Source organism: Pleurodeles waltl, chromosome 9, assembly GCF_031143425.1.
Source record: "Pleurodeles waltl isolate 20211129_DDA chromosome 9, aPleWal1.hap1.20221129, whole genome shotgun sequence".
In the NCBI taxonomy this organism is placed as follows: Eukaryota; Metazoa; Chordata; class Amphibia; order Caudata; family Salamandridae; genus Pleurodeles; species Pleurodeles waltl.
This window is the reverse complement of record NC_090448.1, coordinates 887,033,620-887,061,348: the sequence shown is the minus strand read 5'-3', so window position 1 is coordinate 887,061,348 and position 27,729 is coordinate 887,033,620. Positions and strand designations below refer to the sequence as shown.

Genomic DNA, 27,729 nt, shown 5'->3' with positions numbered 1-27,729 from the left:
GGAGAGTTTTTCTGCGATTCTTGGATACTGCCTGCAGCACTAGACGCAGTGCTGTTTTGAGACTGTGCCCTCACTTCACTGATGTTCTTCACCAGGTGATGCGCAGGATGGAGGTAGGATAAAGATAAAGGGTATACCTTACTTGGAGAGCTATGTGTCCTAAGGTTGTGAAGGGGCTTAACCACCTCTTGAACTTTAAAAAGGAGAATTGCCTGTAAATGTTTCCAGCTTAGGTTGTGGTGTTACAATTAATAAGTGAACACAGATTAGATTGTAAGGATAAGTCTCTTAGAAGCAGTGACCTGTGGAGCATTTTGCAAAAGTTTTCTCAATATATAAAAATATATATATTCACTGACAAAAACAAATGTTACAGGTGCATTATAGTTAGGAAGTAGAATTAAAAAAAATCTTAGAAATTCACTCAAAAAATCAAAGGGTTCGGGGACGTTCCAGTTAGGCTCACATTTTAAATGTACAAAACCATAGAAATTCACCAGTTAATTTAGAGTTATCTCAAGTAACTATAACTTGTGCCCTAAGGTAACTATGTCACACAGCTGTGCCAGGCATTTCTAATTGCCCCACAAATTACAGCACTCATGACATTGTTGATAACATCAATGTAATATTTGAAGTAGAAAATGTAAAAAAATAAATAAAAAAACACTTTTTTTTAAATGTGAAGGGCGAGGAGACGAGTTATAGTTACTTAAGATAACTTTAACTATAACTGTGGTTATATACTTTTAAAATGTGAGCCTAACTTTAACGCCCCTGTAACCTTTTAAGTGAGTATGTATGTATATATAAATATAAATATATATATATATATATATATATGTATATATATATATATATATATATATATATATAAATTCAGTTAGAAAACAAAAAGTTACAGTGATATAGTTGCTCATATTTTAAACATAGATATATTCACTTAAATACAAAGGTTACAGCGACTTTATAGTTCGGTGTGAGTGGGTGGGACAGTGTCTGTGTGTGAGAGTGCGTGTGGGAGGGTCTATGTGGGTTTGAGAGTGAGTGTGAGAGTACGTGTGAGAGGGATCTCTGGGTGTGTGAGAGTCTGCATAGGTCTGTGAGTGACTGATAGTCTGGATGGGACCTCGAGAGGCGCGAATTTGGGGCCCGTGCTGGGCATCGCAGCGGATTTGTGAATATCCAATTTGTGGAGAAAAAAAAACCAAACACCTTCCCACTTTTAAAACACATAACCCGTCACAATATCACTTTCCCACTTCATTCATGGGGTCAGAGTACCTCTGCCCTGACCTCTAATCCCATCTTGCTCATTTTTTTCACCTCATGTCAGTACCCCAGAGCGTTCCCTGTTTTTCAAAATGGCTGCTGCAACTTTCAGATCAGGTTGCGGCCAGCAAATGAGAGCATTCCTATGGCTCGAGAGTTCACAAATAAGTTGTGAAAATATTTGCGAAGCATTCACGCCTCCAGATATCTATAGTGTTCTTTTAATATTTAAAAAACTACTCAATGGATTTACTCCAAATAACAAAAAGCACTCTTTCTGGATCAAGAGCTACCTTCCTGCCAAATTTGGTGTAACTCCAGCAGTTTGGGATGTAGTTGTGTCTGAAATCTCTATGGGAATTAAAGTGGGAAACACACTTTTTTGCCCTCCCCCCCTTACCTCCCCCCTGTTTTTCTCAGCCCCCGCTTGACAGATCACCCCGAAATTTCCCACGTGCAACAAGAATCACTGGCACTTTTTTTTTTTTTTTTTTTACATTTCAAGAAGATTTGTCATATAGTGCCAAAGATTTAGGCAAGTCAAAAAACGCTTTTTCTAAGTAAACATGATCCTAACTATGATCACCTAATGGCGACCGCTAGCAGGATGGAGATATATATATATAGGTAGTTATAGTTAGGACCTAGTTTCCATAGGAAAAGCATTTTTTGTTTTGCCAATAACTTTGCCCACCATTTGATGGATCATCATGAAATTTTCAAAACTAGTACGCTAGTCAGTTAAGCTGCTGTTTTGAATTTCAGAATGATTCATAAAGGGGGGGGTCCCCAAAACACTTTTTCCCCATGCAGTTTCCAGAGGGTTTTTCAGACACAACTACAGCCTGAACCGCTTGACAGAATTACACCAAATTTGGCAGAAAGCTAGATCTTGGTCCAGAAAGCATGTTTTTTTTTTGTAATTTAGTGTAAATCCGTTCAGTAGTTTTGGAGATATTAAAGCAAAAAAATAAAAAAAATAAAAAATATCCAGGGACACGGATACTCTGTGGATTCAAAAGTCCCTATGCTGATATCTGATTAACTGCCAACACTTCAACCAGGAACTGTTGGAAGCCATTTTGGCACTTGGGCTCAGAGGATTCTCAAAAATGAATGTAAAAATAAAGAAAAGGGGGCAGCGTAGGAATATCCTGACTTCCTAGGTCTAGGCCTGCGGTCCCCAAGGGACCCCACCAGAGCCAAAAAGCATTTTTTTTAAATGTTCCCGCAAAACCGCAGTGGATCCACGGATCCCTGGGGCATACTTAAATGTAGTAAATTTGTATACCTCTAATGGCCCTGAGGATGGTCACCTCCCCGGGGCCACACAGACCCACCTCCTGCGTCTCAAATTGGCCTGGGGACCGCCACTTCCGCCGGGGCTCACGACTCATAAAAAGGGATGGGGGACCACACAGGGGCCCAGGGGCCACCACCGCCCTAGCGCTGTTCCTCCTCAGAAAAGTTGTAATGTGCCTAAATAATATCAACAAATGGGGAAATATTGTAAAAGTTTTAAGTATATTTAATTTAGTAAAATTTGGCAAAAACAACATACCTTCGTGTGATCCCAACTCTACCCGAAGGACGCGTGACCCCATTTACACATCCCTGTAAACCACAAAGACATCTCTGCGTCGAGTAGGGTTCAACCTTATGACAGTAACACAGTGCCTGGTCAGCATGCCAGTCTCATTAAACCTTGCTCAAGCTCCAAGGTTTTCAAGCAATGTGCAAAATTTTTCAACCAGAGTTCGAATTTGTTTTTCTGTTACTTCAGCATGATGGATCAGACATAGAGTGCTCACCGAGCCCCATAACAGAGAGTATGCCCGATGGTTTAGTGTGTATTTTTAGATGGTGGTTGTACAGTAGCCTGCAGTCACATTACCAAAAGTGGAGCTGCTCAGCCAATGGCAGCACAAGAGACCGATTCCATGGGGGTCTTATGGAGATAGGACTTATGCTCCCAAGGTGACAAGCCCAATTCCCATGACCGTTAGTGGCCGGTAGATTGGGTCTGGGCTCTCAAGTATCTAGGCGCGTGTAGTGCACCACCCTCACTTGACAGGCCACTAATGAAAGTTGTTAGTGGGCAAGCTGCACACCCACATAGCTGTTTGTTGGAGAATTGCGACGGCGGCCATGGGCGACGTGGTTTATTTAAATGGGGCACGTCCCTTGCAGGCTTACCACTTGGCGTAAAAGGTTTTCTACCCCATTGTTGGAGCACCAGAAATATGTTGCTCTAGGCACTTCAGCTTGGATGTGTAATGAGCGCCAGGTTTCACGGACAATAACTTCTCACACTTTACCTTGTGGTACACATAATGCCGTAAAAAAAGTGGAAAATACCTTTGTGAGGTCCCTGTATTAGTCTGTTTGTTTTTAAGGCTAAAGCAATTAGACACACTAGTCTCTGATGACTAAAAGAACTAGGAAGCTGTTCATTATTAGATCTAGACAGCATTTAAATTGTCCTCGAAATTCCACTCTATTGCATCGTGATTTTTTGTAAAATTTAAGCCCACAGAAAACTGGCTTGCCATAATGCTGTTGCGTTGAGAGACATGTTATGCTTGAACACTCTTATGCCAGTAATACGAGCAGCTTTATTGTTTTTTTGATAATAAATCCTTCAGCGGGGAAAAAGGTAATAAACGGTACTGGTTAACCAGATTTCATTCTAGGAGCTTAATTTCACAAAATGTTTACAACAATTTGCGAAAACAAATCCACAAGTTCTCGCACCTTTATAAAATATATTTCTAATAGAGGTCATTGGCTTCATCTAAAATAAGATCAAAAATATTCCTACCCCATCAAAACACAGACAACGCTTCTCTAATGCTTGAGAATTTATGTGTGACAAATTTTGAACAGGGCAATACATACGTGAAATAAAGCTCCACTTGTGAGTATGATTCATTGCAAATGTATGTATATTTATCTTAATGAGGTATCCCTTATTTTCCATTTTCTTGACGGATTAGATACAGTATCAGTGGGCAATACAGCAATCACTAATTAGTCCCTTTTTTCTTCTTAGGAAAAGAGGAATAGAAGTCATACAGGTAAGGGACATTTATTTTTCATCCATTTGCCTTTCTATCAATTTGCCTCTCTGAAACGTTAAAATTGACTTCCATGGCAATAGCTTAATTTCCAGGTGGAATCCGGGAGATGTTGACGGTGAAAGGACTGCTCAGAATGTCCTTCTTTCTCGGGGGTAATTGTGGGGAAGCAGCCCTGGAATGTCCAAGTTCTGTTTTTTTAACCTTAAGGTTTTTCAGGAATTGATTCTTTGGACTGGTGAAATGTTTAATGTTTTTTGTCAAAACGTCTTGGTGGTGTGGAAAACACACACCTCTTAAATTAGCTTTTGTGTGCTACTATTCAGTCAAAGAGCAACTTAAAAGCTCCAGAATTCGAGCAGTTCTGTGAAATAATAGAATCCTCAGACTACCCGGATAGTCTGTGGACAACACATTCTCAGTCTGTGAGTAAATCACTATGTGGATTTATTTTCCTTAATTTTGAGTGCATATAATGCTATGATAACTTTAAAATAGTATTAGCACTTATTTTTTAGGGAAATATGGCATAACATTGGACAGATTATTTGTTTGTATCTTCCATGAAGTATTACGGAAGACTTCACTCTTTATTCCCAGCACCACCTTCACATGGCTTTCCTTGACCGTCTGGATAATTGCCATGAAAAAGTCTACCAGTGTCTGGGTTTCATGTCTTCCCGTGGTCCCTGGAGATGAGCTGTCCCTCCCTTGTGTTCAGCCAGCCAGCTTGTTCAGATGGTGCTTTCTGTTCCTTGGTGGGTACTATTACTTGTTTGGAACCCCCTGCATAGTTGACTGGACATCACTGAGAATGAGATGTTTTACTGGAAGTCGCTGAGAGTGAGATGCCTGGCTGGGAGTTGCTGAGGAGGAGGTGCTTCACTGGAAGTGGACCCTGGATAAGGTGCCCTCCTGGAAGCTGTTTCGGATAAGGTGCTTGAATAGAAGTCACTCAGGATAATGTTGGCTTCCGGGTGCGCAGTGACCCAGCAAGTGACCAGGGTTGCCAGCATCTTTCTAATGAAGGAGAGGTTGTAAATAGACCTTTAGTACCAGAGGATTATATGGATCAGCCCAAGTATTTAACAGACGATGGATAATGATTGTGTGCTAGAACTTGGGTGCTAGAACGTGGGTGTGCTTAGTCCACAGGGGAGGAAAGGAAGACATTGATGAGTGAGATGTTTAGACAGGCCAGAATCCTGATGTCACAGCTGTGGACCTTAGTGTTCCAGATGTTTGTTGAACTGTAATTCCTTCAGACTCGTTGATGGTAGTGATCTCTTTGAAGCAGGTGGAAATAGGGTAGGCCATTGTGGAGGATCTGATTTTTGGGGGATACAGCCTATTGAAGTGTTTGTCCGTAAAGGGTTGTTTGATAAAATGTAGAAACTCATCAAGATTGCAAAGCCTTATAATTGAGCTGGGTGGGTGATTGCTCCTAAAGATTTCCAACATAGTGTTTACAGTGTATGTGAGTTTCAGCTCTATTTCATGTTCTTTGTGTGAAATTGTGCGGATATGTAAATGTATACTCCTGCACTGACCTAACTGTACATTTGTTCATTTATTTCTATTTCTACATTTATAAAGTTGCTATAAGTCACCCCACAAACACTTTGATCCAGTATACAATCTGTGCTAAATTTCAGATTCATGAATAAATATGTGACAGTCTTGAAATATCTTATGCTAATTTTCTCTAGTTGGATTTATCTGCACTTTACGAGCTCTCTGACTCTCCTGCACTTCATTTTTATATGCTGAATAACTTTATGATGTCTAAAGTGGCACTTTTGGATTGTGGACATTCGTATGCGTCCATGCTGCATTGTCGTGAACAGTGTCCCCGGTTAGCTCTGGAATTTTTCCAGATATTTTCTGTATTTTAAATGTTATGAAGTGCGTTTTTTCTTGTGGGCTGACCAGTATTTTTTAACTTTTTGAAAGTGTTACATTTTGTACTGTATTTTTCTGTGATGCATAATCTTATAGTTTTAGTCGAAATAAACTTGAATTCAATAGCCAGTAAATATAACAATTATAATGTTGAAATGTTGGAGGTTAAATACTTGGATTTGAATCTATGACTTTCGGTAACACAGACCTCTGTAGCAGCATCTGGTGAATTTCCTGACATACCTTTAATAACTGGTATTTGTGTGCTAGTTATTTGTGATCCTGTTGTTTTTTAGTTTTGTCTCAAGAATTATCTTGCAATCTCTTGATGGAGATCAAATACGAAATAATCAAGTAGTGGACCTTGAGTGCACTTTTACTACCCGTGCTCATTCTTGACAATATGTATTATCCAAATTGGGTGTTGACATCTTCAAGCAAATTTAGATAAAGCAGATGGAGAAACACGGAACTCAATTAGTATTCAACACATTACACTGGAGTGAGGCTTAATTCCTGCCATTACAATCTTACAGTTTATTTGTTCGACTAGAGGTATTTTACATGCTTAATATAGTATGCTTCTGTTATGGTTGTGTAGGAGCTGACGGTTCATATTAATGACATTTGTTGAAAATAATATTAAAGTGTAGGTGAAAAGATTGGATGTTTTGAACTATGACTTTCATCGGAAAGCTGCCTATTTGGGGCTCAGAAAATAAAAACCGAGAGACTGACACTTTTTTTGTAGTTTAGGCCTGGAAAACATGTCCTGGATATCATTGATAAATTGTTTAAGTTAAAGAAGGACGATCGAAAATGTAGACCAATCCAAGTTGGATGGGAAACGGTTAGACAGCCTTGAATTCAACATGAATAGATAATTGGCGGGAGCAACTGATAAATCCACTCCTTGCGAGCACCAAGGTTGCTATTCTTGGACTGTTGGGCAACTGGTGCCTATTAGTATTAACTAACCCAACTGGTAATGTAGCCAGAGTCTAAAAGTAATAAAAGGAGAATCACATATATATATTTGCTCATAAAACGTACGAACATTTATAATTAGAAGATGGAAGAGAATTTCCTCATAAAAGATAGCAGTGTCAAGAAGAATTAAGGTCTGTAAATGTAAGATTTTAAATGTTTACTGAAACGCTCGAAGGTGCGGATTAGTTCTGAGTTCGATTGGGGGAGAATTCCATTTTTGGCACAGTGACAAGAAAGGTCTGTGGACAAAGCGGATTATCCTTGTTTTATGGATCGCTTCAAGAAATAGGCTATTGAAGTGTAAAAGGTCAACTGTGCCAAAACCAAAACAATTTTTTGCAAAGAGCTCAGGAATTATTGATGTAACACCACGTGTGCTATTAGTATTATTAAAGCCTAGAAATAATTTCTATGTTTTATTGGAAGCCAGAAGCCAGATTTGCATCGGAGTCAGTGAAATATAGGCTCTTCTGGGAGTCCTAGTTTGAAGGTGCGCTGCTGCATTTTGAACTCATTGTAGCTGCCTAGCTAGTTATTGAGTTGAGGCCAAATAATTGGCATTGTCATAATCCAACGTGGACTTTGTGAGGACATTCACTACCGCTATATGAAGATTGTCTCCGATGTACAGAAGAAGCGTTTCCAAGAGTTTTAAATGCGAAAAAACGTTTTTAGAAAAGTTCAAACATAGCCAGGAAAGGTAATAAAAACAGAGTGAGCGGCGTTCGTGATATAGTGCTGTCTGCATGTTATATTGTGTGGATGTTGCTCAAAAAGTATATTAGAAGCTTAAAAACTCTACCGTTGGCCTAAAATGGCATCCCATGGTGCTAGTTTAGGCAGGAACGTGGTGCCAGTCTCGGAGGTGTAGTTTGTCCTGTTCTGAGCAATGTCAGAAGTCGAGTTGCTCTCTCATTTATAATGGCCTCTCAGAAGTTGTCAAATCTCTTGTCATTATACCCTTCTGGGTTCAATGCCAGCTAAAAAAACAAAATGGCAAAGTATACCGACTGTCAAATCCATCCACTCAGCTGTTTCCCTATCATCCTTGAAATCTCCATCTTTACATCTGTTAAAGCTCAATTTTCTCTTTGTTTCATTTACTTTTTGTGACTTCCCCTCCGCTTCTTGCTTGCGCCTACAGAATGCAGTCATTATTCCTTCTGTCTGTAAGGGCCACTCTGTTCCAAGTCTCCTAATGCTCGGTAACATCTGATACTGTGTTCCGTTTTCACATTGCCTGCCCGGCCGCTCTTGCTTGCCTCAGCCCGTGTCGGGCTGCATAGGCAAATAGCTTGAACATTTTGCTACAGTCAGAATTTGCATTCCACACTTTCTCGCCCATCTTCGAGCCCCATAGAAACGGAGAACCCGTGGGTGGAATGTGCTGTGTGTTTAAGCAATTCTCAGGGAGCGCCTGGAACACGATATTTTCCGCGTTGAACCGCGTGTGATGGACAGGCCTGGGCGCGGGGCCAATGCTTGAGATAGCATCGGGCTCAGTAGGGAATCTGTATGTTAAATGTTTTTATTGTGGCGATTCGAAGCGCAGGTGGCAAGAGGCCACCAGTTCCGGGATTTCGTTTTACAAACTAAAGCTAATTTATTCAGCAATACCAGTTGCTTCAACGACGGTAAGCCCGTACTTATTCAGACTACATATGTAAATGAATCCATAATATCATGGAGTCGAATGGAATTCCTGGGTAATTAGAGTTCTAACTAAAGGCTTGCAAACCGAGCAATTTTGTGTGATGTTTGTGCGAAGTTGCAATGTTTTTTGTTGGAAATTACACTTTGAGTGAAATATGGTTTGCAGGTATCCTGCTTTCACACAAGCTCACACTTTGCAGGAAAAAATAGACCTACTAGCAACCCTCTCCCACCCCCCACCCGAGGACACTGGGTTGAGTAGAAAATGTCTCATGGTGAGACATTTGTTGTACAAATGAGCCTCCTGCGTGCAGAAAATGCAGCATTTGGAGAAATTTGCAAATAGTGTGCAACGTTAAATTTGGAAACAATATGAACTTTACCAGTGTCATCTGCATTTTGTCCAGGAACAATCCTAACATTTCTTATTAAGGTAGTGGCCTGGAAAAATCGCATATCCCTTGTACTACTGCCATCTTGTGTGCCTACCACTAAAGCCTTGCACATGATATCACATTTCTCCCTTTGCTATGCATACTTGGTGCACTTGGGCATTCATACCCTAAACATGTTGAAACGCCTAAGACTAAAGCAGTTTGTTTTGTAAGGTGCCCATGCTATTCCTTGTCTTTTCCTCTCTATAGCACGTGTGCATAAACAAAAGGTTTTTCGCGTGTTATTGTAATGCTCTGTATTTGATGAAAGGCGTTTGTCGGCCTTCACCAAAACTCCATGTTAGGTAATTGAATAAAACGATCTTCAAAAGTCAATCAATATTTTTATGCTCTGGTTTCATTTTAAATAGTCTCTCAGGCTTCCTAGTACCTGCCTTGGTCATTTGCTTTCTGAGCCAGTCTTGAGCCATGGAATGATATTGATTCATAAAAATATATTGATTAATGTCAACTTTAGATTCCTTCAAGAAAATAGCAAAGTGGAACTTGAAAGACTGTTATCCTGTGTTGAGACCTGGGAAAGAAATTGGGGGAGAGGGCATCATGGTGCCAGTCCTTGCCTGTCTCTGACTACATTACTTGGCGCAGGTATGTACAGTACATGTAATAACGTCAGGTTTAAGATATTTCTTAAAAGAAGCTGTGTTCTATACATTTTCCCTAATTGTAGTAAAAATGAAATCATGTATTGCCTTGGCAAAGTTTCTAGTATCAACTAGTTGCTGATGGCTTAGTACACTGTGGCTAGCGAGATGTGCATCTTATGAGAAAACTGTGCAGGACAGTAGTGAAAAAACTAGGATGGTAGAAACCACGGCTACAAAATCTAACCTTGACTGATAACAACCACTGACTGCTAGTGATCTAGCAACTATGCAGACCTAGTATCATAAGCACCTTTTGCATTGTCTGTACAGTTTACCATGTCAAACTTTAATTTACCTTAGGGTCATGCTTGTCGCCAGAATTCCGGAGTACTGCCCGAAAGTAGCCACAAGCTGACTGTGTACACTGCAAAATTGTACGATCCAGGTTGAGGTAGTTTTCTGTGCTTGATCTCTCCCACTGGAAAACTAATGTAAGGTTTTCTATGTTGAGCTTAATATTGGCATTTAAACCTTTTGGCACTCAAGGAATTGGCACAGTGAGATTATGCAAATTGTCCAAGATGACTGTTGGGAAATATGGGAGTTCATCCGTGGTCTTTTAGTTTGTCAACTCTGGACAACTTAGTGCAGACACTTGGACGTTTCTGATCAAAACAAGTATGACCACACTCGAAGTCTCTACCTTAATGTACCTTCTAAGACCCTCGAGACAGAAGAAAAAATTAGGGCAATTCTAAAACTTCAGGGATCGCCCTGGACTCACCTGTGTGTCCGAGCCGCGAGGTCTGCACCACCTCCCCGATGGCAGAATTTACATAAACGCTTGTATCTGCTTACCTGTATAGACGCTGATAACCACAAGGAGGCAATGGAGGGTGGTCCCCGGGAGGTCCAGTCCCAAGGGGTCTCCTGGCTGGCTCGCCAATGCCAACTTGGGACAATTTTCTTCCCTCTGCCCTTAGAAATGATCACAGCCTTCGGTCTTGGGCTCTCAGGATAAACTTTATTTTACGTCCAGGAGACCCCCTGTAGTGCTGCATGCAAAGTCACGTACAAAGGAGAGTTTCACAGGATAATCTGATTGTGTCAAGTATCGAAACACTTCAACAAGCATTGAATACAATTAGCTGATGCATGAGTTACAATCCAGCAACCACCTCTGTTAGTCATGTGAGTTTTTTTTTTCTCAGCCTCCAGCTTCTTTGTAAGTGATGCCCTCACTCCCTGGGCTGGGGGTGTTCTGCTGCTTGTAGATAAGATAGCCTGTTCTGTTTTTGTTGTAACTAATCTTTGTAGTGAAACTCAGGGCTTAGGACATATTTTGTGAGTTTGTTTTCTGCAGGCTGATTTGGCTGAATGGCACAAATGGAGCCTCCTTACAAGATGGAGTTAAGGTTTGATTTCCTAACTTCACAATCCCCCCTCTTGTTGAATCTTCAACACTTATATCCTTCTGATCTATCCTTATGTCCTCTGTGATGTTCTTTCCTAGAGTGCCTAGCCATGTTACTCCTTTCTGGCAGCATTGCAGTATTGTTTGGAAACATCAGCATAATAAGACTATTATTATTGGTAATAAGACTTTTTAATGGGCCTGATTGCCAGGATGGTAGCCATGAGAACCTGTCAGAAAACCAACTACTGGGGCCCTTCTGCAAAGTCACTTACAAAGGAGAGTCTCAAAAGATAATCTGACTGCGTCCAGTATTTATACACTTCAAAAACATTGAATACAAATAGCTGATGCATACGTTAAAATATGTTAGTTATGTGAGTTTTTTCTTCACAGCCTCTAGCTTCTTTGTAAGTGAGGCTCTCACTCCCTGGGCTGGGGGTGCTCTGCTGCTTATAGATAAGATAACCCATTCTGAAAGCATGCAGCGGTAGAAATGGCATCATTGGCATTTCTCAGTTGTCGACTCCTGCAATAGCGATTGAACTAAACACGCCGATAGTGAGGTGATTTAGGCTACAGCTGGCCAAGATGTTGCCTTTATGGTCTCTGCTTAGTGATGACCTCAGCACAAGGAGTGCACACGGAGGAACTCTGACAGTTGCCATGAGCAAGTCACCTTGACATGTGCATTAATACACGTGTTTAAGCACAAAGATCACATTTTGAGTGGGAAACAATCCAAATAATTCATGCACAAATAAGTGACACACAGGTGATGCCATCCTGTCACAGGACACGTACGAGCACATAAATATGCAAAGAGCAGTGACTTAATGACCTGGAGCAGATTGAGATCAATAATTCATGTCTCTTCCATAAGGCTTACAAGCAGTGCCATATGCTGTTTGGTTTGGAGGCGAGAACGGGAGTCCAGGTTGTCACCACACAATAGTACTGCACCTGTGTTAAGAAGAAGAATGGAAAAGTAAAGAAATACATTCATGAAGACGTAATTGTTAAGAACTGGTTATGAAGGAAAATGTATCTTCATAGTTATGAGTGCAATATAAAACATAATTGTCAAAAATGCCAGTACGAAGAAAATTTCTGACCGTATCAAGCCTGATTCTAATCATAATATTTATCCTTGGCCTAAGCTTATCCCAAACACCATCCATAAACACAACAGTAATTCTCACTTGACCCACCGCTTTGAACCTTAACCTGCAACATAAATGTACGTACAACCCTCTGCCTCAATATGACACTAAAACTTACCCTTCCTTGCCTGTACACCTTTCCTAGTCTCTAACCATGTAATAACTCTGACCACAGCATTCACCTTAAACCTAATCATGAATTTTTACGGAATCCTAAATCTTCAAAATTGGCTAATACCAACATTACTACTACAGTGTTTAAATCATTATCAAATATGGACCACACGTCTACAACAATTATTGGATTTTCTTCATGATTAAGATGAAAACTATTATTTTGACTTTTTTCAATGTTTCGCACAAGGCCAATAGCAATAGCATCCTGTGAATTGCAACACAACTGGTCATCAGTTGAACTGATGGGACTAATATACTTAGAAACTTTGATTTGCAAAATGAAATATCGACACTGGCAGCGTTGTCTGTCTTATAGCACTACCAACCCATGATAACTCAACTGAGACCAGGAGGTTCTTTTCGGATGCCCCTCTCCAGACATTGCATCCCATGCCAAAGAGGTTGGGCCTCCTCCCTCCTATCCCGCTTTTGTCCTTATTTTTGTCTCCTTCTTGACCATTGATTTGAACATTAAAGAACTGGCTTTGTAAATAAAGTGTTTTATTAAAACACAGAAAAAACACAGTTGTGTCTACGTATACATTCTGATTTACTGTATGTGTTTTCTTGACACAAACAAGATTGCTTAGTGTCCATAACATTCAGTGTTACATGATTGGATAGTTTAATATTATTAGTATTTGCTCATATCATCCAGTAGGTTATCCTGGAATCTGTAGAGGGAGGCGCTGGCCTGCTTGTTGGGGTCTACTAGAAGAGCCAGGTTTCAGTTTCTTGTGATATTTTGTAGCTGAGCTAGTGGCTGTGATGTGCAGTAGGAGGTTGTTCCAGGCTTTGGGAGCCAATATGAAAATGTGTGCCTGCCAGTTCAATCGAGCAGAAGTTTCTAATAGCTGGAAGATGATGGGGCTGCTCAGGTATGCAGGGCCTTGGTTGTGCATGTCTTTTATATATGTGCATGTGGGGATCTTGAAATGTGTGCTCTTGTGAACAAGGAACCAGTGGAGGTTTTTGAGATAAGTAGTGATGGGAGTGTGGTATGGGAGGTTGAGTATGCGTTTGGCTTCTGTGTGTTGGATGATCCAGAGTCTACTGATGAGCTGTGTGGTGAGGCTAACATAGAGAGCATTTCTGTTGTCTATCTTCCTGGTGATGGGAGCCTGTGTGACAGTTCTTTAGGAGTGGGGTGGGAGCCACCTGAAGATTTATTTTTAGGAGTATGAAGTTGTGAAAGTAGTAAGAGGTGACCATGTTTATTGGGCTTGGTTTGATGATTTTGATGTTGGTCCTATTTCGGATGGCCACCAGGCTGAGGTTTGCTGTGAGGTGTTTTTCATGAAGTGTATGAATGAGCTTGAGACCAACGGTTCTTAACCTATTGACATTTGTGGACACCCAAGGAGTAACTATAGCAAGACAGGGCCCTATGAACCTAAAAAAGAAATTCCCACAGCTACAAAAACAAGTATACTTCAAAAATGCACAAAGGAAGAAATATTTTCTTACATTCACTAACAAAAATATATAAAAAAATTGAAATTGTGCTGCTCCGACAAATCAAGCTAAAGGTGCCAACCCAATTGTAAGCCTCCAATTTCAAATTCCTTCACATTTACAATGTTTTTTCTTTAAAATAAACTAATTGTAAATGTTGCTCTTTTATCTGTATATAATGAATTAAACACACAAAAGGCAATCCAGTAAGTCTAACCACTAGCAATTGTTTGGGGTAGTATTTCAACCCATCATTCTTTTGCCCATGTTGCCTCGGTATAGACTCAGTGTTAGGGAAATCAGTTTTGACCATGCTCTGATAAGAACAGTTCAGCCTGAACTGCCAAACCATGCCCTTGGTTCTAGTGGCTCAGTGAGCATATGACCCACATCTGGGCATACCTGTGGCCTCTTAGGGCGTTAGAACAAGCACATACAAGGTGATGTAAGGAATGCTTGCAAAGGGTTGGATTGCTACATCTAGTGATTGCCATTAGTAAAGCTTGTCATTTCTTTACCCTCCATATCACCTCAGATTGGATCCAGCCTTAGGCAAATCAGTCTTGAACCTGCTCCATTTAGAACAGTCTGGCCCAAACTTCCTGGCCAGGTTCTCTGTGAAACAGAACACCAGCAAACAAAGGGCCTCATTATAAGTCTGGCGGTCGGCTTTTATAAGTCTGGCGGTCGTACAAGCCGACCGCCAGACTCACGGTGAGGAGACCGCCACTGAGCTGCCCGTTTCCCCACCAGCCCCATTGCAAGATTTCCACTGAGCTGATCCACAGAAACTAGCTCAGTGGAAACTGTGTAGCGGCATTGGTCTTGGCTTCACATGGGGCCGAGGCCAATGCCATTGCACAGGGGGGCCCCCAGCACCCTCTAAATGCGCACTGTTGGCAAAGCAGACAGTGCACATTCTGAGGGTGTAAGGCTGTGGGGCTCCTGCACTGCCCATGCCAGCGCAGGCTTAACGCCGGCCTTTCCATGGCAGTCAGATTGCCATGGAAAGGCTGGCGGTAAGTAGAGTTGTAATCAGCCATGTGGCACTGAACTCAGCGCCGCCCTGACTGATTACAACTCAGACCGCCGCTGGGAACCATGTTGACGGTGAACCCCTAGGGGTCCGATCGCCAGGGTCATAATGTGGCGGTCAGACCTCCACAGTTGCGGTGGTCTGACCGTCACCCCGAGGCTGGCGGTCCTTGGACCGCCAGTCTCATAACGAGACCCAAAGACTGGTTTCACTGTGATTGAGGCTCTTTAGTCAGGGGTAGCTTTGTTCCAGTGGCACAATGACCACAGAACCCACATCTGGGCATTCCTTTAACAGCATGGGCGGTAAAGGAAACACACAAAAGGGATGAGGGGAATGCTTGCAATAAGTCTAACCACCGGTAATTGCTTGGGATAGCATTCCAGCCCTTCATTCTTTTGCCCACTATGCCAAGCGATTTTAGACCCAGCCATATGCAAATCAGTTTTGACACTACTTCAGTAAGAACAGGCCAGTCAGAAGTGCTGAGTCAGGTCCTCCATGAAACTGAACATAGGGAACCCAAGACCGGTAAACAATAGGAATGAGTTAACCTGCTAACATTATTTGATTTTCTAAGCAGTTGAGAACCCCCTGAATAGGTGTGACACTGGACCACGGGTTAAGAACCACTGCTTTAGACAGTTGGACTTCATCCATTGGGTGCCTTTGGACATGCAGGAGGTGAGTGTTGAGGGTGGCGCAGGAGAGAATGAGTGGAGGATTTTCAGCGTTGACAACAGAGGTTTGGACGATGTTGGCGAACAGTGTCATGTAAACATTAAACATTGAATTGTAGGGCTGAGCAAGGATCCTTTGGTGACCCCTTAGATCAGGTTGGATTCAGAAGAGGCGAAAGGGGCTAGGCTAATGGATTGAGCACATCCGATGAGGAAGGAATTGTTGAAGAACGACGTTTTGTTATTGAGTAGTGAGTGTTGTTGAGGAAATTGCAATAGATTCAAACCCTGTAATGTACAACAATTATGCAAATTTCTTGAATTACAAAACTAACTGGAAGCCTGGAATTATGTTTTAAAGGTTGTTGTTACATGTAGAAAAATAACTCAATGGGTTGGTGTATTATCCTGAAAAAGCCACTCTGCTCTTTTTGTGACATTGATGCATTGCCCTATGCCCAGCATCTGGGTTATTGATGTGCAGAATCATACGATTGTGGGGCACCCCCGAAAGTCAGATTCAAACCCAATCACCACGTTTCCCCTAACTCAACTGACCACTTCTCTTGTCTGGGTAATGTATTCATTACTTAAGAACCACTTTTAAAAGCACTTCTCATAAACGGCAACGACTAGTGTCGCTATTTAGGCCCAAATTTGGACAGTATCGGTGGAGATGGAAAAAAAACACTGATGGAAATACATTTTGCACACTATGTACCATATTTTTGCAGTGAGTTCCAACTTTTTGCACCTGCAAACGCCAATGACGTTTATAAACGGTCTTTGCGGTCAACTCCCTTTACATGGTGACCTCCTTATTGCGGCACTCTGCTTTCTCAATTTCCCTCGTGAAATTTCCTTCAGGTAGCACTTGTGAATGTGAAATCCCGGGCCTGAGCTCAGTTTGCTCGTAATTTAGAGCTTTCTCTGAACGAGGCCGTTTGTTCCGTAACAGCGCATACGGATACTGCAAGGCAGATTTTGTTCCGATCGCTGTGCAAGGATGCAGTAAGAATAAGAGTCCCATCTCCCTCAGTAGCAGGTTGCTCTGAGGTGATATAGTCGAATAACATTCGGGCTTGCTCTTTACTTAAAGGATGTAGGGCTTAGAAATCGCAGTGCAGTTTAGGTTTGCTTTTCCCATGAGCCATGTGTCAATAGGTAGCGCTTATGCAAGATTAGCGCGTTATCTGGGCTGGCTTCATTTGCCTAAGGTGTACCATTGGAGGTTGTTAAATGTGGTTCTATACCTGGGTGGATTTACCGCCCTCAGGCAACCGCGGCCTCTACACCCTTACTTATGTTTATTTGTGGGTGTGGCTCCCTGCTCCGGCCCCGTTTGTTTCCCTGTGCAACCTTTGCCTCGGTGAGGCGCGGCACAATTTAGTATTATCCGGTTTACTCATTCACAGCCAGGCCGGCTAATGAGCGACATGTGCCCAAGACGCTGTTCTACAAGTGATGCCCGCAGGAAGGCGAAGGCTCGTTCTTTAATCCAGAGCTTCGCCGGGGATGAAGCCAGCTTTCCTGCCGAGGCAGGCTGCGCGCTTGGCAGAGGCCTCGACTGCCGTTCGTTATACAGGTCACAAGGTGCAGGCCCCGAAAGCCACAATTCAAACGCTTGCTCGCCTGGCGGCTTCCCAGGTAGAGTCGGGGTCGCCGTTTTGTTCTGGGAAGAAGAGCTGAAGGTTCCTGTCTCTGGCTGATACAAGGAAGCAGCGCCTACGCGCCAGCTTCCGGATTACTCATGCCTCGATGTTAAATTTATTGATTTGACTAATAGAGCTTGCTGCAAACCGAACCGTGGTTGAAATTCAACCTGGAAAATTCCAGATGGGTTTTGTGCTGGACGCAGATGCTGTATACCGATATTTAGACCTGGCTTGGCAGTGCATACATACAGTTGTTTACAAATTACATAGTCTGGGATTTGGGACAGCTCCTTTGTGGCATTGGCTTGAGTCCGCTCTTTTCAGACGTTAATTTCTCACCGCAGACCACTAGCTGTTTGGTGTGTCATTCCACCTCCATGGACGAGGGCCTTTTTTGTGCATCCGAAAAATGCCGTCAATCCCAACACGTTTGTCATCTTCGTATCTTTATTTTACACGCATTGTACTCGAGAAGCATTTTTTAAATATAAGACACACCGGCTTACTTTAAGATAATCACCTAAAATGTTAGGCACGCCAATACACTTTCTAATGATGCCCATAAAAGGAAAGCATACTTGTGTAGCAGGCCTCCCTCGGGTCCCCGGTAACGAAACACACTGAGACCGGTTGGGCATACACGTGGAGACTGACGCACGCAGCTCCATCTTTATTTTATATACCTCTCCGCTTCTCCACCCTCGCGCAGTGCAGAGGGCAACAATGTATAGAAGAGCCCGGGTGGCTCTCTACCCTTAGCAAACACATTCACCCGCCAAGCCACTGGTAAGAATCAGCGTGCTCCTACCACCAGGACGAAGTCTGACTCACAACACAAGATGCACGCTAAGCCTGTTGGCTTTGTCAGTTCTTCTTGAACATTGATTTGTAGAGTGGGGGGAAAACAAGCTCAACTCTAGTCTTTTCTAATACAGATAGCACATGAACTAACAGGCTGCTGAATGATGCAACTGGAATATTCTAGGAAATGCTCTAAAAGCTACATGCTTGCAATTTAATTCAGTAGAAACATTTTCTAACTAGTCAGCTGGAATGTCATTCTATAGATTCTAAAACTATCAATCAATAGTTCTCCCTGCACCTAAAGAATCTATGGTCCTATTGCTACATCCTTTTGGAACTTTTTAGCTGCCTGCAGTGGAGGCACTCTGGAAAATTTAGGTCGGTGGTTTGATGCTCCTGAAATTCCGCTGAAATTAAAAATGTGGGTGCAGGGTTCTCTCATAAAAGTGTGAGTTTCTTTTGCCATTAGTTTACACCGGAGACACTTAACTTTATTGATGTATTGATTTGTCAACTTTGAACGTCATGTTAGTGAATCAAACTTACATGATAGGGGAATTTTGCTGGGTAAGTCTGGTAATCTGTTTGTAATGAAGACTGCATGAGAACAGCTCGGCCTTCACAGTCCAACTTTGTCAACATCCACGGTCAACCCCCAACTTTCTTGGAATTTGAAAGATTGGGACAGCTAATAAGAGATGGGGACAGAGTGAGGAATTTCTCTGCCTACGATCCCACTGGTATCCTTTCTGTTTGAGGATTCATATGGGAAGCAACAAAGATATTGCAGATATTTTCACTGAACATTTTGGCTGTTTGCCCATCAACAGACTTGTGCACGAAAAATAGTATAATTACCAATGATGTTACTTCTAGTACTTCAAACCTCCAGACTAATCGAATTTCCCTTTCGGTGGCTTATTGTACAGTTAAATTTGGTGTCCTACGTATTAAAAAGTTCAAAAGCCAAACCCAGATTTCATCCCTAAGCACCTGCGTTCTCGCCATATCTTGGCTTCTTTCCTTGCATAACATGTGTGGTAATCTCTGTGTCCTCCAATGTTATTTTTGTTGTTTTTTGATAAAAGGTTTCATTTGGAAGACAGGTTCCCATGCCACTTATGCAAATGGCAGCCAGATGGAAGAGATGTGTGCTTTTTGTAAGTTACATAAGCTGATCTGTGCAACCTATACCTGCAGTACCTCTAGCCTAAGCAGCATTGGCCCAACAGTAGAACTTGATCTGAGGGACTTGGACAATGAAAGTCTACCGAGCAGGCACCACAGTGTTTAAACTGTCCAGCATTAGAGTCCACCCCATAATGTGGTAATACCAAAGTCCACTCCGAGATACCCACACAGTCTTTTACTGAGATGAGTGAGAAAAAAGGGAATGAATACTTTCAAGGCGATTTTGGCACACATTTAAAAGAAAGTTTTAAAACCTCATTTCTACTTGAAAACTAATTCGAGTAAGCATCTTGATGCATGGTAAGCTTACCATCATACAGAAGTCCAGCTTCAAGAGGAAGGTGAAACCATGTGCGCACTTGGTCTTACCTTTGCAGATGATTAATATCTTGTCCTTCAAGGTAAGTGCTGAAATCCATACAGTTATGAGAAGGTTTAGCAGAAGAATTTATTGTCTTGAGGTTCTTCTATGCTGATAGACTCTAGACGTATACAGTGTTCTAAGATCCTGTGTGCACCTGACTGTGAATCACATTGTGACCCATTCTCATGGTGCTTTGCACTAGAAGAAGAAATCTTGGGTCATGCTGTCAACCTTTCTGATGAAGCATAACATTAGGTTATATTTTGGCTCACAGTGTGACCCTTTCTCATAATGCCTGGGACCGGGATCGCCTTTGTTCTCAAATGTTCTTTCTAGCATTGTCTGGCTTCTTTAATGAGATGACTGCATCTAGGCTGCTCCAACTGTGCATGCAGACTTTACTTCTCACCTTGCCAGGTTCCTGAAAAAAAAAACCTTATTGGCAGTTGAAGGCGATGCTATGATCCTGCTCAAGAATTGCTACTTGTGAAACCCAGGAACCCTCTTCCACTGCCTCCTTCCTAAGCCTCTGGGATTCTTTTGATACCACAGACAGAATACAGTGTCTCGTTTGCAGTTGAGCACATAGTCTATGTCCCTCCATTAACTACTTCTTTCCTGACTGCCACGCAGGCCCTATTCCAGTAGTGTCTTAATTTTCAGTCTTTTGTATGGATCTGTATGTCTTGAGGCTACCAAGCCTGTGTCCTGAGCCGAAGAAATTGTAGTCCACCATCTCACAGATTGTTGACTTCTTGAAATGTGTACCACCCTGTGCAGTGAAGAAGTAAAGACTGGATTGAGCGAGACCATTCTCAGATGCTGGCCCTTGTGGCCCTGCCCAAATATCCATGTTACTAGCTCCCTTTTGTGGGACCTGCTGAGAGGTTTGCTTCAGCTCATGCTATCACCCCAATGTCCGTTATTGCAGTGTAAATCAACACTGACGCTCAGCACCTGAAGAGGAGCTAGAAAAAGATTTTTCCATATAATTGTCTAGGTAGACCTGAAAGTGGGGGCTTTGGGATCTAATCCTTTCTTCTTGCACCTTAGAGAGTTTGGATATCCCAATATAGGCTGGTCTGGGTTCCTCAGGCGAGACTTGTATGAGATAGGTTAGTCTTGATGGATAGATTTTGTCTGGGATGAGGGGAATTTATTTTCTAAAATATCTACTGGTTGCAACTCGCCTGAGTAGGTCATTTTGACAGCAGCCCCTACTCTCGGCCCTTCAGATGAACCAGGATCTTTAGCCAGACTCGCGCTGCGTTTTCTGTGGCCCTCCCCTCTTGGTACCCCAAGGTACCACCTTCTCCAAACAGCTTCAGCTTCTGTTGAGGACATAATTCCTTGTGGAAGGAGCTTCTCTGTAGCCTAAGTATTGAAATGACTCCCATCCATCTACCTTAATGCGTTGGTCTCCAGTTGTTGTTTGCTTATGTGATTATAATGCCTTTGATAAAAACAATCTGAGCTTTCATGTGACTCCTGCTTTCCTGCACCCACACTCTATCCTCATGCACCAAGATTTAAAGACAAGCACTAGCCTTTGATGTAAAACATAAAAGAGAAAAGTAAACCCATCTATTGGCCCAATTGCACAATGTGAAACCAGAAAACCTGGGATCAGTTCCGGATTCCCAACTTGACCAAAATGTTTGATTCTGGACAGATCATTTATTTTGCGGACTCTTCATTTTTTAATTTTTATTATCGCATAGTAGTGTAACTTCAAAGGCACGAGTTCAGGATGTGCTCTGTACAAAAACAGAGAACTGCCAGAATGGACTTTCTTACTCTCATCCCACATGTGTTTGCCATTGTGAGCTGTCTGAAACGTTCATAGTAAGTAGCTAGATGGGACCCTCAGTGTCGGACCAAACTAAAGTCCTCCGTTGACCATCGCCATGTGGCAGATCTCTTCAGTTGTTCCATGCCTGATCAGTTTGTGACGGTAGTTTAATGCTGTGGACTGATACAGTAGTGGGTGTTGGTCATGACCCGTAGCAGTTTTGTCTTATGTGAGTGTGCATGCAGTATAATTAAATTATTATGCAGACTGAAAGTCAATGGAATGCCCAGCTGCTTTTTTGTAGAATTAGTATTAGTAGGAGGCAGGATGGTTATACATTATATCGTATTGTAACAGCATTTGTTGTTTGTGGTTACTACCCTTGAAGAGGTATTGTAGTACTTTACGCTGGGCAGTATGCTTCTCTGGAACGCAGGGTTATTGTTTTGGTTCTTACAGCCTAGCTAAATCATTGGCTTGGCTCTCCTTGTTAATTTGTAGGCTTCCACCTGTATCTATCAGTGAATAGTACCTGATGTGGTGGTCGAACATTTTTTCTTCCTGGCAGTGAAACTTTGGATGTCCTTTGTCTATCAAAAATATTTGTAGCCACCGCCGGGCATTCATAAAAAAAAAAAATCAGAATTTTGAAGATTGGCTTATCGTGTTCCAGGGTGCCCTTTAGGGTAACAAGTTGCATTCTGTAAATTTCCACTCATTTAATTAATTCAACTCATAGATAAAACTCACATGCTCCTTACACCGGACTCAGCATTTCATCATTCTAAAGTCGACAATAATAACTTTGAAGAAGGGACGGTGACATTAGCAATAAGATTTTGAGATAGGCATATTTTATTTAGCAGTGTTGAAAGGGGGAGTAAAAACTGATTTGCGTGTGAGAGAGTACATTTTAGTTTTGAAACATGGGCATTTGTTTTGGAATCCATTTTTAGGGTCGAGCCTGCGTTGCATGCGCTCGCGAATGCGTATCGCAGCGAGGCGCTTTAGTATTTAGAAAAGGGCTCGGAGCCCTGTCAACTTCACTTCAGTGTTTTTTATTGGTTCGTGGGCTTGACTAATAAAATCTGCTTGCTTTCATTAGTCGAAGGCACGCATACGTCTTGCCTTTTCCGGTGGCTAGCCCTCCTCGAGCGCAGCGACCAAGTACATAAAACATGCGAGGCTCGCTGTTTTCCATCGGGCTTGTGGACTTCTTTTTCTCTAATTTACGAGTGCGATCTCGCTTGGCAGAAGTCGAGCGCTTTACATAGTTAATTTCACTTTTTCGGGTTATGTACATAAATGCACTTTTGCCCGATAGGTGAAAAGTCGGGTTAGGAGTTTACAACGCGATCAGCTCTAACATGAGCAAACGCGAGACCCGTTGCATTGCAAATGCTTGTTTGAACTCGCTACTTATATACATTAAATAATTCATTGGACCAATTTGTCCATATCTGTATTGTAAAGGTGTAACACACCTGTACAGTACTTTTTTGTGCAGGACCTCATGTTCGTCATGCTAAGTAAATTGTTCTCTATAAAGTGCTTCGTTGCTTCTTAGGGCTAGGTTCATGTTATATAAAATATCCAACATAAAAGACTATTTTAAAAGTACTTTTAACACTTAATAAAACGCACTACACACACTATTTTAAAGCAGAATATAGCCACAAAAATCTGTTGTGCATAGATGTCTCGGCACGAGGAGAGCCTGTTTAATTTTTATTATTGGGTGGTGAGCTTGGTCTCTCTTTGTAAATGCCTGTCCTCTTCCCGGCTGTGCCTGGAACAGCCCCTCTGACATCATTGTTTATGGAACCTGCTGTGAACGTTTATCTCTTGCTTGCATGAAGCATAGCATGTTTTGTGTATTTTGACATGGTAACAGGCTCGAAGGCCCTGAGCTGGAATATTCAGTGTGTACTTATAAAACGGTGTTAAAATTTGAAAAACTTTTAAACGTGCACCGATTGAATTTAGCAGTTTTAATTATGATGTTGTTCATATTTGTAGTGATCGAGTTGGGCATTTGTACCTTTAAAAACAAGAACACAATGGAGGACCAAAACACATTTTATTGGGGATAGGGATGGGGCTAAAACTGCCGCATTGAAGTCCTCATAGGTTCCATGTCAGAAGAAGGATTATGAGCCAACCGTTTTTTTCTGAAACCAACACTAAGCATGATGGGACTTGTAGGCGTGCGCTTTTAACAAGAACCGTGCAACCATATGGTTCGCAATGCTTTGAACTAGTGCCTGAAACAACAGGAGTGGCAACGGGAGATCCTCATGACGCGGTATACACTTATGTTTTCCTATTAAGCTCACTGAGCTTTTAAGAGTTCATCGGATAATGGGGTGTTTCAGGCATTATGAACAAACTGGTGTCCACGTATTTGGTGGTATTGGCACCAAATGTGATTACAACGCAGCTGGGCAGACACGTTACAGACATTTGCATTTCCTCTGATGACCAGCAGTGACTGTCTAACGTATCAGGTGATTACTCATTAGTTTTTTTTTCGCAGTGATTTGTGACGAAAAGGCAAAAATGTTAATTTGAAGACAGTAGTTGCCATAAGGCGCCGGGGTCACACGGAAGTGTCACAACCTGTTGGCCTTTAGAGTATTGCCATGTGAAAGTCATCACCACTTATTTTAATACTGTGTTTCTGGCCCACGGATTTCAATTAACTAATCAGTACATTCCGGGAGTGGTAGTCTTTGCGTGCTTATTTCGAACCAATGACACACCTTGAGATAATAAAAGAGTGATCGCGGAAGGATCTTATAGTATACTTCAGATTTTCGCAGCGCCAAGGACGGAAAAGTCAGATCTCTTTTGTAAAATTCCCCTCAACGCAGAATTTGCCTAAACCTAAAATCATTCCTTAAATCACTCCACGATCACTGGTTGGCAGGAAAGGAAACCAGTATTATAAAGTCGGGGCTGTGCAATACAGCGTGCTCTGGAGTGCGATAAAAGTAACCTGGCACAATGGTTGGGTCTTGGCTATATCAGACACCCAAAAAGTGATGGGAGGAACGCTTGCAATTAGTGTAATCACTGCAAATTGCTCAGGGTAGCAGCCCAGTCTATCTTTCTTTTGCCCACCACATAAATGCCAACCCTCCCAATTCAGGCGGGGGACTACTGATTTCAAGGCTAGTCTCTTGCCTCCCGATTCCTGCATTCAAAAACCTGATTCCTCTGCGGGCTTCAGCTGACAGGGCCTAGTCTTGTGTAACTTTGTGATTATTCACTGCTAGTAACCTGTTCCTGCAGGCTGGTGTACAACACTTGCATCACACTCTCTCTGCCTGCCATAGCACTTTTTTCTGTGCTCCTGACAGGTAAGGAAAAAAAACGTACATTTGCGTATCTAATATCCGGTCCTGCAGCCTTGAAAATCCCATACATCCAGACTTGCAAATCCCATAGATCCTAGTAACCAGATACAGGCCCCAATAGATGTTAATAGGGGAATACATTCTCCTGATTTATTTTTTCTAGAAGTCCCACTTTTCCCATGTACGCCACGATGTTTCCTCAGTTTGGACCTAGGCACATGCACATCAATCATGACCCAGCCCCTGTAGAAACAGTTTAGCATGAACTGCCAGTCCTGGTCCTCTCTGAATCTGAACACAAGCAACCCAGAACTGTTTTTACCCTGATTGGGCCTCTTCAGTTGTGTTTAGGTTGGCTCCAGTGGCTTGGGTTGCTTGTGTTCCGGTTCAGGGGGACTTGCCCTAGCAGCTCAGGTTGATCTGTTGGAAAAGGTCAAGACTGATTTGCATATGGCTAGGTCCAAATTGAGATTGCAAGGTGGACAAAAGAACAATGTATTGGATTACTACCCGAGTGATTGCCAGTGTTTAGACATACTGCAAGCATTCTCCCATCAACTTTTGTGTGCTTGTGGGCCTTGGCTATAGACAGCTTTAGCTGTCTGTATCAGCCGTATTGTTTCCAATACTACCTTGGTTCTGATTTGACTGATTTCTTCCCTGTTCTTGTGTTTGTTCCACCCACAAGCAGTTACGTCTCTCAGCGTTTTGATTTGTCCCTTTATCCTTTCTCTGTTGATGTCAGTCCTTGCATTTTGTCTCCCTCTTTCCCAGCTCCCCACCACTCTTTTTCAACCCTTGCCCATCTTTTTACCTCCTCCCCTTTTCTACCCATCACCCTCTTGTTCTTCCCAAGTCTCACTAATTTTTGGCATCCGCAGAGCTGTTGTCATACAGCCATTTTAAAACGTATTTTTGACCATTTCAAGATGGTAGCCCACATGTGTGCAGGCGTAACAGGTATCTGTGAATGGTTTTGTGTTATCTGCCTATCGCCAATATCTGTGTTGAGCCTGTGTTTTATGTCCTGCTTTGCTATACTTCCTCTTCTGCAAATGCTGGCTGTGTGTTACACCACGTACTGCTCACATCTTTTGTGAATAGTCTCATGTGAGTCTTTTCCCTCAAGAACACTTACTGCCTTCTTTTGAATAGCCTGCTCGGGCAGGTTGTCCTACTACTCACCCCTTGTACAAACAACAACCACCTCTTCACTCTGCGACCTAAGAACTGTGTACTAGGCAGCAGGTTCTTATACGTGTCGCCCTTGATCCCTTAAAGCTGAATGCTGGTACACTGCAATAATCTGAACCAAATACCGAACTGTGCCTTAAAAAACACTTGCACGCAGATGCTGTGCTTTGCTATAGGTGTTGGTTTTAAGCCTGTTTTTTCCCTATTGTGTGCGAGATTGACAACCTACTTACTAAGTAACTTTAGATACACAACATTTTTGGAAACGCCTATAGAGCATCTCCACTTTGTTTTGGTAATCTATTGTTTGGTATGATGGCTTGCAAAGGAGGATGATATGCTAAGGCAGTTCATGTAGTTCACTCAAGGCACAGGCAAGTGATGCTGGTCACTGTTGTGCACATAGTCCACAGTGATCCTCATTTGCATGCGTAACGAGGTGTCCGTGGTGGCCAATAGTTTGTGGAAGGTCATGATGAAAGCATTCTGAAACTGGTCAACAGAAGAAACCTCTATGGTAGAACCTACCCAACTCACCCTCAAGAGGTGGCAATGTGGGAGGATAACTGATTAACATTTCACTTTGGCCACTGCTTCTTTAAACCCACCGACCCTATTTTCTGGCTTTGCTCCTACGAGGTGCTCACCTTATTCTGAGACAGTTCAAACCGACAATGGTTTGAACTCCAGTTCCACCCCTATCCTCTAGGTTGCCTTACCTCATTCAGCATGCCAGCTGATCAGCTCAAATCTTTCCACAATTTTTCTAATTCACATTCGTTTTAGGCTGTTGGCTGCACCTTGGTATCCTCCCGGGAAAATTATTAAGGGAGATTATCTCAGTTAGTGCCATAATTTGTTTGAGAGTTATATTCAGACCTCAGCTGCCACATACGTAACACGTCTCATGCGTTGCTTTAAGAGGAAAATATGGCTAACATCCAAAAAGTAATAAATACGGATATTTTCAGTTTATTTTCCGCATGGTCTCAATAACTCAACATTCTTAACAAGCCATCTTTTGGTTTCAAGCAAGTGGAAGTCTTAAAAGCACAACCAGCATGAGCAATACTTAATGACTAAGAATTCAAAAGGGAATGGCAATTAGTGTAAGAGTTGGGGTAGTGTCAAGCAAGTCCCAAGCACAGTCATACATGTGACTGACTCTACCTAAGCACTAGTGCATGTGTTAGAGCCAGTTTGTTGATTTATCAAGGCCTACTTTTGTCTAGCAAAACTATTGAAACACTTCTATCAGAAACTCCAACAGTTCCTTGAATGTAACTTTTTTTTGGACCGAAGTCAAGTGAGTTGGACTCCCAACAGAACGATGAAGTCTATCCAGAAGTCCTTGTCAAACAACCTCAAGCACCAAGACTCATACCCTGGGACATTTTAGCAGTCTTGTTTTTTGTCATCTGTATTCGCCACATAGAACAAACGGGAGTTATAAGCTAAACTCCAAAATGTGTATTTTGTTTATTGTTTAACCAATTTCAAATACCATTG

The 27,729-nt window shown here is 42.2% G+C and overlaps 1 protein-coding gene across 1 annotated transcript in view; it reads left to right on the top strand.

The window, feature by feature from the left end:
* The window catches only part of ITPK1 (inositol-tetrakisphosphate 1-kinase), a 480,681-nt gene that overhangs the window by 170,761 nt on the left and 282,191 nt on the right, over nt 1-27,729 (top strand). Inside the window, exon 3 of the mRNA XM_069208217.1 lies at nt 4,325-4,349. Within this exon, the coding sequence (XP_069064318.1) occupies nt 4,325-4,349 (25 nt within the window). The remainder of the gene's footprint in view (nt 1-4,324; nt 4,350-27,729) is intronic.